The sequence below is a fragment of the Struthio camelus genome, chromosome 11 (assembly GCF_040807025.1).
Source record: "Struthio camelus isolate bStrCam1 chromosome 11, bStrCam1.hap1, whole genome shotgun sequence".
Classification (NCBI taxonomy): Eukaryota; Metazoa; Chordata; class Aves; order Struthioniformes; family Struthionidae; genus Struthio; species Struthio camelus.
Genome location: NC_090952.1, coordinates 8,490,132 through 8,507,138, shown reverse-complemented (window position 1 = coordinate 8,507,138; position 17,007 = coordinate 8,490,132). Strand labels below are relative to the sequence as shown.

Genomic DNA, 17,007 nt, shown 5'->3' with positions numbered 1-17,007 from the left:
CTTTGCATGAGTCCCCTAGATAAACTCATGAAGTTGGCAAACATAACACTAAAACACCTAATGAAAATATTAATTATTAATTAAGTCCATGGGCAAAGTGCTGTATGTAAGAAGGCTGATGTGCTAGAAAATGGATTTCGCTGCGCTCCACCCTGGCTGGTACTGGTAGAACGAGCAGCTTGCATGTGGAAAGAAACACACAAAAAATTGTCTCCATCCAGTCATTTTTAATGAGCCTAGCAGTCTTTAATGCTGCAGCTAGGGAATGCAGAAGGCAAAAACAGAAACCGAGCTATTGCTCTTTACTCTCCTACTGAGGTGTAATGATAACGTGTATTCATTTTCCTATTATTATTGATAAATGGTAATACACTCACAGCTTGAGATCCTGATTTGGGGCCCTGCTGTGATAGGCACAGTGCAAAGCTCTCATGTATCTCTGGAGCTCTCACAGCTATTAATGTGAAGCTATGTCACATCAGATCTGCAGAGCCAGCCTCCTTAGGACCATGATGAGGATGTGTAAATCAAATTCACATTAAACTGGTAGGAAAGGGAACAGGGGAGAGATGGGACCCTGAGGCGCAGAGCACTCAGTTAAAGACTGGCAGTGATATGATTGTGGATGTTCCACAGGAGTGTTTTATGCATGCCTTATTTCTTGAATTTGTGGTAACAACTTTTACATACTGCAAATGGGCACTGTAATATTTATTCTTTTCATTAGCGTGTAATTTTTCCACTGAAATGACAAATGTATTTGGTAGAATGGCAGTTCCCTCTCTCAGCAGTTACAGATAGGCCACTCGCATTAAAGAAGATCCTACAAATAGCTCTGCACAGTGTTATTCAGCCACGTGACAGTTTTTCCTGGAGCATGCTGGTTCTCCAGGGAGGCCGAATGCTTGAGGTACCTGCTGGTAGGATGGATATTTGAACGTGGTGGGCGTGTGTGTGTTATATGCTACGTTTATCTGTGTGTTTGGGAGTAGTCCAGAGCTGACGTTACCGTCACTGTGTTTTAGAAAAATCTCACTGAACATGGATTCTTGATGCATCAGGGTGAAGGCAGCAGCTATCAGCCTTGCTTCCATTCATTCTTTGTCACGTCAATAAAACTGAACTGCAGCGAGGTTTGTCAGTGGCGAAAACCACGGGAGATGGATGACCACAAAAGATGTTTCAAAAGCTGTTAGAGGAGAAACGTATGCAGCTTGACTGACTTTCAAGTCTTTCTCCTTCAATAAGATATTCCAAACTCTGTGAATACGGACTGAGAGATTTAAAAACAAGGAATTCCTTGCGACTAATAAAGCCAGTTTTTATGGATTTAGCTCTCTTAGTTAATCGTGGGCTCAAATGAAGCTTTTCCAATGGCGTTTATGGGATTTCGTTGCTGTGCAGATTCTCTGGTTTCTCATAAAGACAGAGCTGCTGGTTCAGCCTTTTGCCCAGCGAAAAGGCAGGAATAGGATCTTTGTCTTCTCCCCAGCTGCCTCTTTTCATAGGACTTGTAGGAACCTGGTTATTTATAAAACTTCTCCCCTCTATCTGATGTGGCTGAGTTTGACCACAGCTTCAAAACAGCTGGAGGAAAGAGGGGCATGTGAACAGGCATGCGTATGCACGTGATGGATGCAAAGTCAAACAGGAGTTAGTAGCTGGGTATGAAAACTTGATGGAAAAAACAACTGATAATAGAAATAATAGTGGTTAGAGATGGCCTAAGGCGGCTGTTTCATGAACCTAGGGATTCATGAATGAATCTCTGTTTTTTGGCCACTGTGACATTGATTGGAAGAAAATCAAAATCAAGTGTCACCTTCCAGACCTTCTCAAAACAGGGATAATAGGCTCATCTTGTGGAAACTTGGGTCTGTTTGTGAAGTAAGATTCACTTTGATTTGCTCTCCAGTTTTAAAGTACTGTTTTGACCACAAGTGATTGTGAAAACTTCTGAATGAAAAGCTGTGCAGAAAATAAGTGCATGTTAATGTTTTGCCTCTAGCCAATAAGAAGAAAGAGAAAGAACGTCCTGAGATCTCTCTTCCTTCAGACTTTGAACATACGATTCATGTGGGGTTTGATGCCGTCACTGGAGAATTCACAGTAAGTAACCTCTGTACTGCACGCTTACTAAAACTTCTATTTCACAATGTTAAGAAAGCCTTCTGTTGCCAGAAGCTTCAGATGACAGCAGCCAGGCTGTGAAGAAAGAGACTTTTATTTGGTGGGCTTAGGATTTGGCATGTTTTACTTCTGATTCAGGCTGCTTTTTTTTTTTTTTTTTCCTCTAAGGATTATCAGCAGAGTGTCTGTGGAAAATGAAAACTAGGAGGAACGTTAGGTGTATGCTTTTATCAGTCCTATAAGCTGCTACAGGTTTTGGTTTTTCACTGTCTTTGGAAAAGCATACAGACCTGCACACATGTGCACGGTGTATGGTTTACTCTAGACAATGAGCCCCAAAGTGCAAAGTCCAGCTGCTCTGCAGACAGCTCTTGGAGATGCTCAGAACGCTGCAGCATCGGGAAAGTCCGTTCATTTGAATTCAATAACTTCCAAAATATTTCCCTAGACTAGGTGATCTGACACATTTCTAGGCCGTACGCAACAGTAAAGTAGCAGTCAGTCACAAAGTATATGAAGTGTTGGGGAAAATGAGTCTTGATAGAAGCTCCTTGAAGTCTGCAGGGCACTTCAAAGCAATTTCTATCAGGCTACTGGTTCGGTGTTAAAACCATTAATCAGTAAAGTTTAGGTGACAGGCAGCTTGCATTTGGTTAAACCGTGAAGATGAGAAGGAGCGTGAGTAACTCTCCGAACCGTCAGTACCCTGTGAGCTAAGTGGTCAGACTGTGTTACCACCATACGTCAAACTGTAGAGTGTGCTAGCGTTGACTGGCTGCATAAACCAAACAGCCAGGACGGGACAAATCATATGCCTGGACAAAGGATGGGTAGTTTGCAGAATGTGAGCCCCAAATGTGATTTCTTTCTTATTTTTACTTCGATTGCTACTTTTTTTTTTTCTCAAAAACTTTCAGAAAGCTGTAAAAGCTAGAGTAGGAATAGCAGTAGTAGTCATAATAATAAAAGCAAGAAGACACTTGTTGGATGGCAGCATGTCTTCAAAGGAGAACTGAAATTGAAACATCCTTAGTAGCTGTGAAATAGAATTTTGCTTAAAATATGTAGGTTAGTTTATTAGCTTTTTAAAACTAGATGACACTTAGGAAATCTACTTTTAAAAATTATTCAGTGCCAAACACCAAGGCTTGATTAAATGGTCATTTAGAATGTCCAGATATGCTCATCTTTGTTCAGAAACTTACCATAAATCTGCTATTTCAGAGCTTTCTGAATTGTTTTTTCCGTACTATTCTAATTTTTCTCCTTTTTCCTCTGTCTCTCCCTGTAGCTGCTTCATTGTCCAATTTAATTGTCTGTGCCATTCTCTGTATCTGGGTATCACATTATGTTCTGTTACTTTCTGGTTTTTTATTTTTATTTCTGTTTTATGTTTGCATCCCTTACTTCTTTCCATCCTTTCTTGTTACACTGTTCTCCCCACCGCATGTTCATTTACTATTCATCCTTTTTTGTTTTCTTTCTTCCTTTCAATCTTCTGCCTTGATCTCTGCCCCTCGCTTCAGACCCTTTTCTTCCAGCTCTGTGCAAACCAGATGGATCCCAATCATGCTCTTTGGCACACCAGTTGGGGGGTGCTGGTCCCAGTTAATTTTGTGTCCCTGCCAGCTGGAACAGACAGGAGGGAAGCAGAGGTTAATGCATCCCAGTTCTTCCAAGACTGCTATTTGAATCAGTTTTAATATTACTGTTATCATCCACCATGTCAAAACAGTTTACAGCATCAGATTTTTTTGATTTTTGTGACAGATGCCACATGCACAGGTCCCGGCCTTTTGTAGAATGAAAGACTTGTTCTTGGCTAAATATATATAACTTTACTCCTGTAGCAGCAATTTCTTTTTAATATGTTTTTCCCTTTCAAAACAGTGGGCTTCAGCTGGCTGCTGTTGTACAGGTACACTGTGTTGGGTAATCGTTGCTACAGTAGTACTTGTTCCTAAAGCGTGGAAGTGCAGTGTTGCAGTCTGAGAAGGCTCCTACCAGTTTAAAACAACCACAGAGACGCGTGACCCCCCCCCCCCCCCCCCCCCCTTGCAGGTTGGTAGGACAGGACTTGACTTGCAGGCTTAGTGGAGCAAAACGTCAGTCAGACCAATGGAATTTTTGCAGCATTAAAGACTAGCCATCACCCCCCTAATAACGCCCAGATTTGTATCTGGGCGTTATGTTTGGCACGTCTGATTTGTCCCAACCTGGATGCAACTAGTATATCAGCCAGGCAGTCGTGTGGTAAGTATGTTTTGCTGAAGGGTTTTTGCTGCCGCTAGCCGTGTCACATAAAAATATTCCCACTGTCTAGTGATCCCACTGTCTGTCTCCTTCAAAAGTTTGGAAGCGCCATGGGAATGTGCAATTAATGTGCAAATACCTATTTTTAATTTCAAATAATTGCAGTTTTCATGCCAATGGTGTCTGCTTTACTGGTTACGTGCAATGCATTGAATAATTTTCTAACACCTAACAATCATCCCCTTGGCTGTATTACCTGATTGCTGTTAGTTGCATCTCAAATCAAAGTTGGGAATACCTGCATGGGCTCCTGATATTTGGCTTTCAGGCTTGAGCACCAAACTGTATTGTTACTCATGAACGTATGTTATATCTCCATTTCACTGTGCTTGGAGCAACCACACTTGCTAAGAAGTAGAGCTTAAAGTGCAAAATAAAATTGTTTGGAAACTGTTTGGTGGGAACATGCTTCTAGAGCTTTATATTGATTTATTTTGAAGAAAAAGTTGAATTTTCTGAATGAAGGAAGAAGCGTGGTTTGCGGGATGTTGAAGTGGATTTTGTAGAGCATGTTTTTTTGAAACAGTTTCCTGATCCCCAGTCTAGAATAAAACCTGGTCACCCACCAAACTTTTCAAGTTTCAACTTTATGATATTAGCAAGTGGGAGAAAGTTGTGGGTATGGATCCAAGGAAGTTGCACATTATTAATCTAAACAAGCATCTCTTTAGAGTTGTCCTGGTTTTCGGTCTGGCACATGTAGGTTATTTGGATTGTAACAACACAACCTCCGAGCATGAAATCTGAGCTTGACAGCTACTTTCTCCATTGCACTTTGTTGACTCATGTGCTGGCCAGTTGTGATCTTGGGGCTGGAGAACCACTGGAAAAATGTGTGTAGAGCCATTCAAAACTGCTAACCTGACTTTAAAAGCTAGACAAACAAACGGCTGAAGCCCAGATCTTTCTTTTTCTTTTTATTTTTTTAATTAAAAAGAGGAATCACGAGTAATTTTTCCAGTCACTTGCCGTTAATCCTCAGTAGTGTATTTTTATGAGGGAGAGAAAAAATGGTTTATAAAGAAAGGAGGGGGAATGATGCTTCCAAACTTTGGAACAGTTGTGATTTTTCTGTTTTCCTAAAGCTGCCTCCCTGTAGCCTGTCCACCACCTAATCTGTTTGGTGTACCTACCTCATAACTCCCATTTTAGATGGGATTTTCCCCATTTTGGCCCATTGGTTTCACCTCCTACCACCATCTAAGTTGTCCCACATTCTGTTTTAACTTTCTTTTCTTTCTTTATTTACGTCCATTACAGCCAGATCTCTATGGCTCACAGATGTGCACAGGGAAGCTCCCAGAGGTGCGTCACAGGCCCAAAAGAAGCTTGCATCAAAGTGCTTCTTTGAGATGTCATAGCACTGCAGCAGCAGGTTGATGTGTGTGCCGTAGATTTGTTGCTTGGCTTATCCCACTTTTTTTTCATTGATCTGAAACTCTGGAGGCCCATGTCACACATTGTTTTGCAGAGAACTTCTTAGGAAGAAGCCATATTAAAATGTTTATCTAGATTGGGGTGGCACCAAGGGTAAACTTCAGGTGTAGTTTTTTTATTCCGTAAGCCCTATGATTCGCTAGTAGATGTTGGCTGTGCAGTAAATGGGGAAAATTACAGGCTCTCAAATTTAGGAAATTATACTGGATATTTAAAGCAGTTTCTCATCAATGTAGTTTCAACGCAGAGTTGCGGCTTTCAGCGATTGGATCGCATGTCAAATGCCACCCTTGCTCTTAAGATATTTGAGAGTTCGTGCAACGCTTTGGCACTGTCAGCCTGTTTTCTGACTCCCTGCTTTTTGTATGTTTACAGCAGAGAATCTAGAGAGCTGCAGGAGCTCTAAAAAGAGGCATCCTTAGCAGCAGCTGTGTTACAACAGAGTGCTACAATTTTGAGAATTTAAATTCAGATTCTTAACCTCTCGGTGCTCCCCTGATATGCTGAAAACTATTATATCAAGGTGGGGTTTACCTTTTAATCAGACAGCAGCGATCATTTCAGCAACGTGTATTTGCATTATTAAGCATTAAAAATCCAGTGTAAAGCTCCTAAAATACACTGTGTTGTCCACAAATATAGAGTAGTCTTGTTATGTCTGCACTGAATCACCAGGAAAACAAGCTAAGCCTTAAGTCATTATTCCATGGAAGAGCAGAATTGATTTAAAGATGAGTTTCATGCACTTTTTTTCCTGTCACAGTCATAACTTTCTTTTCTTTTTAAAGTTGGATCCTGGTTTTAGCTCTGTATTTTGATAGAGAAGAGAATGATTGCATCTACTGTATAAGCTTCTAATTTTAAATGTAAGGTGTCAATCAAAATTTCTGGAAGTAATCTTACAGGTAGCATGGGATCTTGGTAAAGAACTGTACTGCTGTGACTGCTGGATAATCTAAATTAGTATTCTTTCCGCTTGACGTCTTACAGGGCATTCCAGAGCAGTGGGCCAGGCTACTACAGACCTCCAACATAACAAAACTAGAGCAGAAGAAGAACCCACAAGCAGTTTTAGATGTCCTCAAATTTTACGATTCCAAAGAAACAGTTAACAACCAGAAATATATGAGCTTTACTTCAGGAGGTAAGTCAACATCTCACGGCGAAAAAGGGAGTATCAGGCCCAAAATGAGTCAAACTGAAGCTTAAGAAAGTTCAGTGGTCAGGGAGCAACCTTAGAAAGATTCCACTCGGGGAGAAAGATTGAGCGCTGTTGGAATGAGTTGTTTCCCCTTTTGTTCCCGAAATGTAATTGAAACTGACTTTCTTTGTCAGTTTGCTTTCAGAGCTAGATAAGATACTAGGTGGAACAGTCACTGCCATTTATATTCAGAAGCTACAGGTATTGGTAGCCAAAAATGTTTACTTTCCTTTGACTGCTTCTTTGCATTCTTGTTGCTTCAGAGTGTTCAGACTGAGATACAAGGTGTATCTGTTTTGTCCGTTTTATGCGTAACTCTTGGCTCCTAAAAGCAATAGGTTACAGACTGTGAGGATTTTTGTGATGCTTTTTGATGGAGAAGAATTTTTAAGGAATTTTGTACATAAGCTGTAGCAAAGATTAGGTTGCTGCATATAAATGCACAAATAAATACAAAACAGCTGCTGTTGTGGGGTCCTAAAAAGGGATCTGGCTACAGCGGGTGATGAGGAAGGTGGCAATGTCCAGAGTAATCTCCACAGCACGTTCATTCCATGAAGTTCCTTGTGATCCGGGAATTACCATTCAAGAGCCTGTGAATGTGATGCTGCTGTCATTTTTTCCCTTGGTTGTGAACAGTCTGCAAAACTGGAGGGGAGCATTACCAAAGTGACAAAGCAAGTCTCCACTGTAGTTTGCGTTCTGTGTCTTTGGTCCGCAGTTTCTTTTTCGCTAAACAAACTCTGCTGGCTGGTGATAATTCACATCTAGCAAGAAAGCGGAGGCTTTTGACTAGATGCAGCGTATCTGGTTTTTTGTACTGATGTGTTCTTTTGCTGATCCATAATAACTGAGTTGGTTTTAAAACAAAAACGCCGTTAAGGCACAGTTACTTTTGTAAAGCCCATGTCAACAGCTTCAGCTAATAAGGGGGTGTCCACATCCAGCAGGGTGCAGACAACGTTTGTGGTTCAGTTCCTAGACGTGACAGTCTGTGGCAGCGGAGTCTGTCGTTCCCTCAGTTTGCTGGTTCAACCAACACGACTTCCAAAGTGTAGGCTGGGACTGCTCCACAGAGGTCCCTCTACAAACTGTGGAGATGATTTCCAGAGTTGCCTTGGTCTTTTTTTTAAATGAAAGCATCTTTTTCTGAGGTCCATAATTAAAAGATGTGACTGTTTGACTTGAAACTTAACGTCCGCTAAAATAACAGTTAACTTTGGGATGAAATACAGAGTTGAAAGCAGTTAGTGTACGTTGCTGAACTCAACACGTGCACTACCAGAAGTTGGAGAGGTGGATGCATTCCTGCCCAGCATAAGAAGGAAAAGGGTATAGCATCTTAATGGAGTTGTTACTGTGCTCTGTCAGAGCAGAACTGTCACAGCTGAGGGGAATTCTGGGGAAGCTTTTATGGAGAGACTTTTTCAGCAAATGAGGGAGAATCAGTGCAGGCAATTTATGAGGAAACATTAAAGCTACCTTAGCTCTTGGGCGGAACAGAAGCGTTGGATGTTAAAGAACAACTTGCATTTTCGTAACCGTTTTGCCTTGCGTTTTATTTACTGGCAAAACCGGGCAGACGACAGATGCGAGAAGCTATAGAAAAAGAGTAACCTAGTATATCATCCTGTCATCTTGCTCCCTGTGTAAAATAACTGTTTCTGCTGAAGGGACGTTGTGAAAGAAAAACAATTGTCGATTTGGATTCACTTGTTCTGTGGGATTCCCCACAACAGGCACTGTTCTAACAAGCATCTGGTTCATTTTCCCTTGCGTGTTGCAGATAAGAGCGCCCATGGATACATAGCAGCCCATCCTTCGGTGAGTGTGGAAGTTACCTTTTACTTTCCTAGTGTTTAAGGATCGTGCTGTAAACTGTCAGCTTTGAATTTCGTGAAAGAACGCCAACCTCTTAGGCTGAAAGGAAGTACGTTTTAGTGTCTTCACAGCAGCAGGAAAGGAATCACTGGCTGTTTTCTAATTTTCTGTATAAGAACTTTTAAAAACAGATGAAAGTCTGGTCTGCAGACAGAGGATAGCTCACTGTTCTTAGCCATGATGGAATATATAATTTGCAACAATAAGCGGTACTGTCTAATTAGCTCATTTTAATATAGTTTTAACAACTTAAAATCCATTTCTATTAAATTTTATGCTTTTTCCTTAGTACAGCTGGATATGTAGCTGAATCTAAATAAGGTTATAATTGATATGTAACTCACTGGAGCCACTGAAAGAAAGTTTTAAATAGTGATCCACTCTAATTAATACGGAATTGCCATAGAAATCTCAAAAGATGTGCTCATGACATCCACATTAATATTGACCAAATTTATCAGTGTTAATGTTAGTGCATTAAATAGCAAATGATTGAATGGGGATTTGGCCTTTATTTGCAAATGTTAAGCAACTTAATTTTAGGGTTTGTGATTACACAGCAGAGAGCATATATAACGAAATGAAAATCACCACGGAGTATTCACACTTGCAGTTTTAAATTGATGGCACTTCCATTATCTGTAATAAAACACACTTTTAAAAGGAAGTTTGAATTTCACAGGAGCATCGTAAGGCTTCCAAATAGCCTCTTCCAGTGGGGATGGAGACACTGGCTGCCGCTGTGATGTTTTGTTCTAGTGGACGCAGCCAGCAGTGAGACAGTCGGGATGTCAGCTTCCAAAAGTTACCTACGCGCAGGATGCTGGTTAAACGTTACAATATCGAGAAAACAGCTCTCTGACCGGACTTAGAAAGCACTGGAACAATTTTAATTCCATTTCACTCCTTAATGGTATATATTCTAGCTGCCCAATTTAACGCTATCAGACCAAGCGTGGAGCCCAGTGGAAAAAATAGTTGTAAGAATTTGACATAACAGAAGCGTGGCTATTGCCCTTCTTTATTTTTCAAAGTTTCATTGTACATCTTCAATGTAGGCAAAGTGCTAAGGCTGAATAGAAAACGATGCACCGATGCAATGTGCTACGGAGTCGCATATACCTTCCCGTGAGGACACCCCTTGCTTGTCAGAGTTGCCGCATAAACCTAGTGTTTAGAATATCTCGCCTGTCCTTCTCTCCTTCGGCCGTACTAGTAGCCTGTTTCACCCGTTATCTTTAAAAGTTGAGCGATAGAAATGATTCTTCCGGAAAATACAGTATAAGTGAATGTATATGCCAGCGTGTTGAAGTACAGGTGAGTTAAAGCCGAAGAGCAGCGATATGTTCAGTAAAGCAGAGGGGTGAAGGTTAGGCCCGTTCTCCCCGCCACCTCCAGTGGACCTTCCCTCGCTGGTACTTAACACTGGCCTAAACGATGCCGTTTTAAAGATAGTCCCAAAGAGGTGCAAATACGTAGAACAGCATCTTTGATTTGTTTAAATTCTCAAAGTGCCTCGGTGTAGGCCACCTTTAAAGCAGCGGGTAGAGGCTTAGCAGGACACCTTTTCGGTTTCCCGTTTCACCAGCACGTTCGTGACGATGTGATAACCCTCCTGCCGCAGCAGCAGCTGCCGGGTGGCCTCCGACTCACCTGACTTTACAAATCTGCACTGTAGACTTTTGTTTATGTACAGATATCCATGTCTAAACGGATGGGCCAGCCTCCCCTCGCATGCCCCGTATTTGCAGTCTGCCTGAAGGTGGACTGCAGCCTGGCAGTGGCTTTTTCCCTCTGCTGATGGACGATAACAGGCGCCCGGATGAGTAGCTGGGAGGTCGACAGCGCGGCCGCGTACAGTCCGGGGGGACGCGTGCCTTCCCTGCCGCGTCAGTGACATGCGCTTGGTGTTACTGTTGGGATAAAAAACAGACAAATAGCAAAAATATCATTGTGTCAGCTTATGATTAGGTAAAGATGAGGACAGTGGTGAAAAAGAAGCTCCTAAGCAGGGAAATTCAACGCGGTGAAAACATGCACTGTGATTACCCCGAGGGTAAAATAGTATAGAAACCAATAGCCTTTCTCTCCAAAACCAAATTCCCAGTAAGACAATGAAGGAGGCTTTGTGCTTTGAAGTACGTTAATTAATGTAGCCGGTAGACACCTGTTAGCATAATTAACTGTTACCATTCCTGCAAGCACAATGCCCAAGCAATTAACCAGAAACCGGAGGTGATTTCTAATGATATATTCAGGTTTTACTCTTTGTGAAAATAGTCTTTAACGAAGTATGGGAAGAAATGATTTAGTTGTTTTATTTAATTTATTGCTCCAGTAATGTGTACAGGACAGAGTTCAGTAGGCCACGTGTAGTAGTTTGCTGTAAATAAACAAAAAGCAAAAATGAAAAACACTGAGATGGATTAACAAAACAGCATGGTAATTTGTAACTGTAAAACTGTATTTTGCCATGTGTAACCTACAACTGGGGCCTCTAGGACTACGGGGAAGTGTAGACTGGTGTGTCCTGTCCAAGCAGATTGAAGTTGCATGTAATTGTCAAACCTCCCAGGTGCCCAACGCAAGAATTGTCACTCATGCTACCATCTATCCGCAGAGCACAAAGACGGCATCAGAGCCCCCGTTAGCTCCCCCTGTTTCTGAAGAAGAGGATGAAGAGGATGAGGAAGAAGAAGATGACAATGAACCCCCACCTGTTATTGCACCACGGCCAGAGCATACAAAATCAGTGAGTCCTAGCTTTGGTTAGTGCTGTTTGTTGTATAACTCAGAGCTGAGTGTTTGTGATCAGACAAAACATGCCGTTTTTGGATGAAGACCGTGAGGTTGTTGCTTCACCCAAGCCACTGACGCCAGGAAAATTTGAACTTTCACATTTAATTCTGAGTTTCCCACGATGTTAATAGGAACTATGAATTTTATTTTCGTACCAGATAAGAGGTAGCATTCTGTATCTTAATACTAATACTACTGGTGTAAAAGTGAACAACTTTGTGTAAAGTATCTGTGCAGGCTCCCTCAGTCATCCGTGGAGAGAGAGGCCATCAGAGGCAGTTCATGTCGTATATAGGAGAAACTGTCCTCTGGCGGTACCCATCTCTCTCCGCTGACTATAAAAGGAGCTAAATATACAGCTTAGACTATACTCCTAAGTTTTATAAACTGAAGTATAGACTTAATTTGGTTAGAAGAATCCAAGGCAGCTGTGCACATCTGAAAGCCTGGAATGAAGTTCCTAACTGCTGCTCCCTAAAGTCTGGAATACTGATGAAAAGTCGGTTCAGCAGTTATGATCAGAAAAGAGATATTCTCTCTGCTTCTATTCAGCTGTGTATCTTAACTTATAAAATGAGTTTTACTGCTCATTATTTTTGTTTGGTCTGCAAAATCTCGGAGCTTCGGGAGGGTGAGTGGCTGCTGGTGCCATCCATAGAATTTTTGACAAAGTTCCAATTAAAGAGTCCTTTTATTACATGTGAAAACACATGAGCACAGGGGTCAAGGCTGCCAGGCCCTGAGCAGATTTGCTCCTGAATCCCTGAAACACAGTAAATTCATTATCTCAGTCACCTTTCAGAAAATCAACGAAAATGAAAATTGAAAATAAACTGGCCACGAACACGTGTAAAACTGGCCTTCATTTTTGCTCATTCAATTTGAGCAGTGCACATGAAAACAAATATGTTAAGAACGCTGCATGACCAAGAAACATGATATGGACTTAATTTTTTACAGTGTGATTTTTAGGCCAACAGCGTCGTCTTCAAGATTTGTGTTTGAAATACAATCTCAGGGGCATCTCTGCAGGCCTCCTTTCTGACACCAAATAATTTCTTGTCTCAGATCTACACACGCTCTGTAATTGAACCTGTCGCTGCACCAGCACCAGCTAAAGAAGCCACCACTCCCCAACCTGAAAACTCGAACACAAACACTTTATACAGAAATACGGACCGGCAGCGAAAAAAATCCAAGATGACAGATGAGGAGATCCTAGAGAAACTGAGTAAGTATTCAGTATGCCTTGTTTGATATGGCAGTATAGTGTATGCGTGTCTCAGGACCATGTGTACCAAACGTTTATCCTCATTGTAGCGTCACAGGGGCACTGACAACTCCTTATCCAAACTGTTATTGTGCTTAGAGGAAGGGAGAGAGCACTCTGGGTATTCCTTCTCCCTCTGAGGCCCTCTGTGATAGGGTTGGATTTGTCTGAGCTGCCTTCTACGCTAAAGGCAAAATAAGAGATTATTTCTGGTTGAGCAGAAGGCTGTGTCCTAGTGAATAGCCTAATGAACTCCTTTCTGCTGATGCCCAAATTTAACAAAGTACTTGGGTTCCTAGATTACGTTTAGACTCCAGCTTCTTATCAGTTATCAGAGCCAAAATACAATTACTACTACTATCATTGCTACCACTACTACTGTACTGGAGTTCTTTTTTTATGAGAGTTCTCCATTTTTGTCAGAGAGAACTCCTTTTGAAGAACTTCAGTTGATACCATGGATAGAAAAGGACACGGGTTTTCAACGTGCCCAGAAAAGAAAAATTACTTTATAATAACCTTTATTTTGTTCTTTAGCTTTGTGCTCATAAAGATGTGTCAAAGGGAATGCACGCACGCCAATTCCGTGTGGCATGATCACATAAGATTGCACGGCAAGCATTTCTCAGGAGCTAGCCTCCAGCACATCCGCTGCCTATTCCCCAGATACATGGCACTTTCTCATAACTAATTCCCAGCCAGCTGATACTAACCATTGGCCCCAAACCCCTGCACGGATCGTATTCTAGGAAAACACATCAAGCTGACATGTGACTGCTGGTTCTACAGTATAATCAGTTTAATAGACTTCTTATACATAATAGCTGCCAGTGCTGTATTCTCAGATAATAAATCCTTGGGTTCATAACATAGGCCAGCTCGGTTTGTGTCTAACTATGAGGACAAAAAGTGGATTACCTACATTTCCTTGCGTTTGATCTCAAAGCCAGTAATGTTATGTCCTTAATGGGGACAACCCCTTGTAGAGGGGTGCTGTCTGGCTGTTGCTTCGTCACAGTGGTGTGCCTGTGGCTCGTTCTTGTGCTAAGCTAACCTCTCTATCGTAACTGCCCTGCCACTGATGGTTGGTGTGACTGCAGATGCTGAAGCGTCAGGTGTGAGATTTCAGGTGCTTGTGTAGAGTTTTCTGCGCCCTTGCTCAGTTGACTAGGCTATGAAGAACTGATTCTCCAAGGCGTCCAAGCAATAATAAGTTCAGTGGCTTTCGTTGAAGAGAGAAGGAAATACATGAATTTATTTATTCCAGAGCTGGTAGTTACCTGCAGGTATATCAGCTTATAAAGAGAAGACTTATGGCTCTTTCAGCTGAGGCTAAATGTTTGAGACAGGTTTCTAAAGTGAGATCTGCAGGTACGCTGCATACATGAACATAAGCATGTGTAGCATTTGTTCAAGCTTCTGTGTATCTCAGATTAGGACTGAGCCATGAGTTATTGCAGGTTGTATCTCTGAAGGTTACATGCTTATGTGCGTTTTCTTTCTTAAGACTTTGATACCCAGTGAGCCAGGTCTGAAGGTTTGGCTTGGGCAAATTGCAGCATGGACACTGAAAATCTTATCCTTCCACGAAGCCATCTGAAAACTGGGCGATGCCCTTTTATTATAGTCCTGGGGTAATTATATTTAAGCACCTATGATTTTTTTTTTTTAACCCATATGACTGCTGCACCTTGCTTTCTTCCCCCACAATTGATTTTATTCTACTTTTAGGAAGACATTCTCTATCCTCTTTTATCTTAAATTGCTTTCATAATTCTTTTCTGCTTGAAATAACTTGTATTTTTTTAGAGCCACTTTCATTACAATTTTTACTAGGGAGTAAAAACTGTAATACTGAGATAAGATCAAATGAAATTCTGCCTGTAATGAAATGATGAATATGTTCCACTGTAATTATAGAACATAAGTGGCCCAAATCTGCTTTCTTAAGCACTGAACTTAGGACTTGATAAAGTGCTTAAAGACATGAAAATAGTTTATGTGTTTATCTTTTGTCCAGAATGGGAAGTGCTTTCCTGAACAGGGGCCACGCTCCAGTCTGTTGGTTTCAGTGCTGTCGCATTTGATATGCGCAAGAAACCAGCCACAGACAACTACCCTTCAAAAGCAGCTGCTCAGGTTCTGAAATCTGAGCTGCAAAATCACTGGCAAATTTGGACAATCCTTACTAAAAGTATTTGTTGTTCAGTCTCTTTTTCTGCTCTCTTATAGCATGAATTTTCTTCACTGTGAGGGTGACAGAGCATTGGAGCAGGTTGCCCAGAGGGGTAGTGGAGTCTCCTTCCCTGGAGATATTCAAAACCCGTCTGGATGTGATCCTGGGCAATATGCTCTAGAGGAGCCTGCTTGAGCAGGGAGGTTGGACTAGATGATCTCCAGAGGTCCCTTCCAACCTAAACGATTCTGTGATTCTGTGAATTACCATGAATTTCTGATATTTGTCCTGATAGCTACCCAGTGCCATTAAGTAGCTGAAAATAGCACCGATCCAGACCCTGACAACACAGTATTTTGTACTGTTACCCAGCCCGGCACAAGATTACGGCAGCGTTTGCTTTAGTGCTACAAAGACTCGTGGACCCGACTGTCTGGGGATGATGAAGCCCAGCAGTGCGAGCTTCCTTCCGGATGAGCTTTCTCTTGGTCACATCCTTGGCCTTCACTCGGTTTAAAGGGAGTCCCAGATTCCTCTGGTCTCATTCCTCTCGGCTGAAGGATTAGTTTATAGTGAAATAGAAAGAAAACTTCATCTTACAGTATGCATGTCAAGGAGTTCCCACTTTGGCTGCGAAGCCGTCCTTGTTCTGCTCCAAGAGGATTGCGCTGCAGGACTCTCCTGGCGCTCAGCAACAGCCACCTTCAAGGCAACCCGTTTTAGCTATGGATTTGGAAGCGGAGCTGGAAATGGTGCGTCCTGTTCTCTGCCTCGTGCTGAGCAGCGTTCAGCGTTGGTTCAGCCGCTCTGGTGCCAGTCAGGCTGCAAAGCATTGCCGTGGGCGCTGACCCTGCGCAGGCGCAAAAGGCAGCGTAGCTCTTGCTGCGTGGGTTACTAGCTGGGGACGGAGGTACAGCCTGGGTCAGCGGCCAGTGCCTCTTTGCAGGAGAAGGGAGCGGATCGGGACTTTGTTGGTAAAGAGCAACAGGTCGTGCGTGGAGCGGCGCATCCCTGTGGCAGCGGAGCTTTGCTTGCAGCAAAGTACTTGGGTGCGAGAGGGCTCCCTGCTCCCTGTGTGAAGCAGCGTTATTCCCTGCAGACGTGGTTAATGGGTAGGCAGGCCTCACTGCCTTCTCCTACGGCACAAGTAACAGCTTTGTTCTTCTTGCAAGAAACCTTTTGGCTGGAGCAGGTAACAGCACTGAGACGTTGTGATTGAAATACTGATGCAGAATTCCTTCCAAATTGCTCAGGCTCCACTGTTTGCTGTCTTAATTACGAAGAAAAACCCCCATCATTTACAGTTGTGTGGCCTAGGTGCTATTTATATTTTGCTTTTCACTTTGAAGCACCTTTTCAGAGCCACTAATGGGCCGTGCGCAGACAGCTGGGCAGAAAGCAGTGGCTCTTGCTGTAGCTCAAGTGGACTGAGACCAGCGTCATTTCAGCACCATTCTCCCTGACTGGGGCAAATCCTCCCTTGGCAGGCAGCATCGTTCTGTCTTTAAAGAGTTTTGCCGCTGAGCAGCAACTATGACATTTGCATCTCAGTGCTAGCTAGTTCTCATCCCTTGACTAGAGGAAAATACAAAAAGTTAACCAGCTCCTGAAAATGTTTTGTCTTTGGCTTGGACTCAAGATACTGATAGTATAATTCTCACAGGTCGGGACAGCAGGGCAGGATCACTTCAGGCTGCTTGAGACTGTGTTGGCATCCTCGGCCAGCAAGCTCTTACGCTCCTGGCAGCAGCAGGCACTGGCTGCTGTTCCCAGGGTGCTGGGCGAGGGGAGCGGGTCCTG

The 17,007-nt window shown here is 42.5% G+C and overlaps 1 protein-coding gene across 10 annotated transcripts in view; it reads left to right on the top strand.

The window, feature by feature from the left end:
• Positions 1 to 17,007, top strand: part of PAK3 (p21 (RAC1) activated kinase 3) — a 273,715-nt gene that overhangs the window by 232,197 nt on the left and 24,511 nt on the right. For all 10 annotated transcript variants that reach the window (XM_068956931.1, XM_068956936.1, XM_068956934.1 and 7 more), the window contains 5 exons: positions 2,009 to 2,109; positions 6,871 to 7,024; positions 8,868 to 8,905; positions 11,583 to 11,714; positions 12,830 to 12,992. In XM_068956931.1, the coding sequence (XP_068813032.1) occupies positions 2,009 to 2,109; positions 6,871 to 7,024; positions 8,868 to 8,905; positions 11,583 to 11,714; positions 12,830 to 12,992 (588 nt within the window). The remainder of the gene's footprint in view (positions 1 to 2,008; positions 2,110 to 6,870; positions 7,025 to 8,867; positions 8,906 to 11,582; positions 11,715 to 12,829; positions 12,993 to 17,007) is intronic.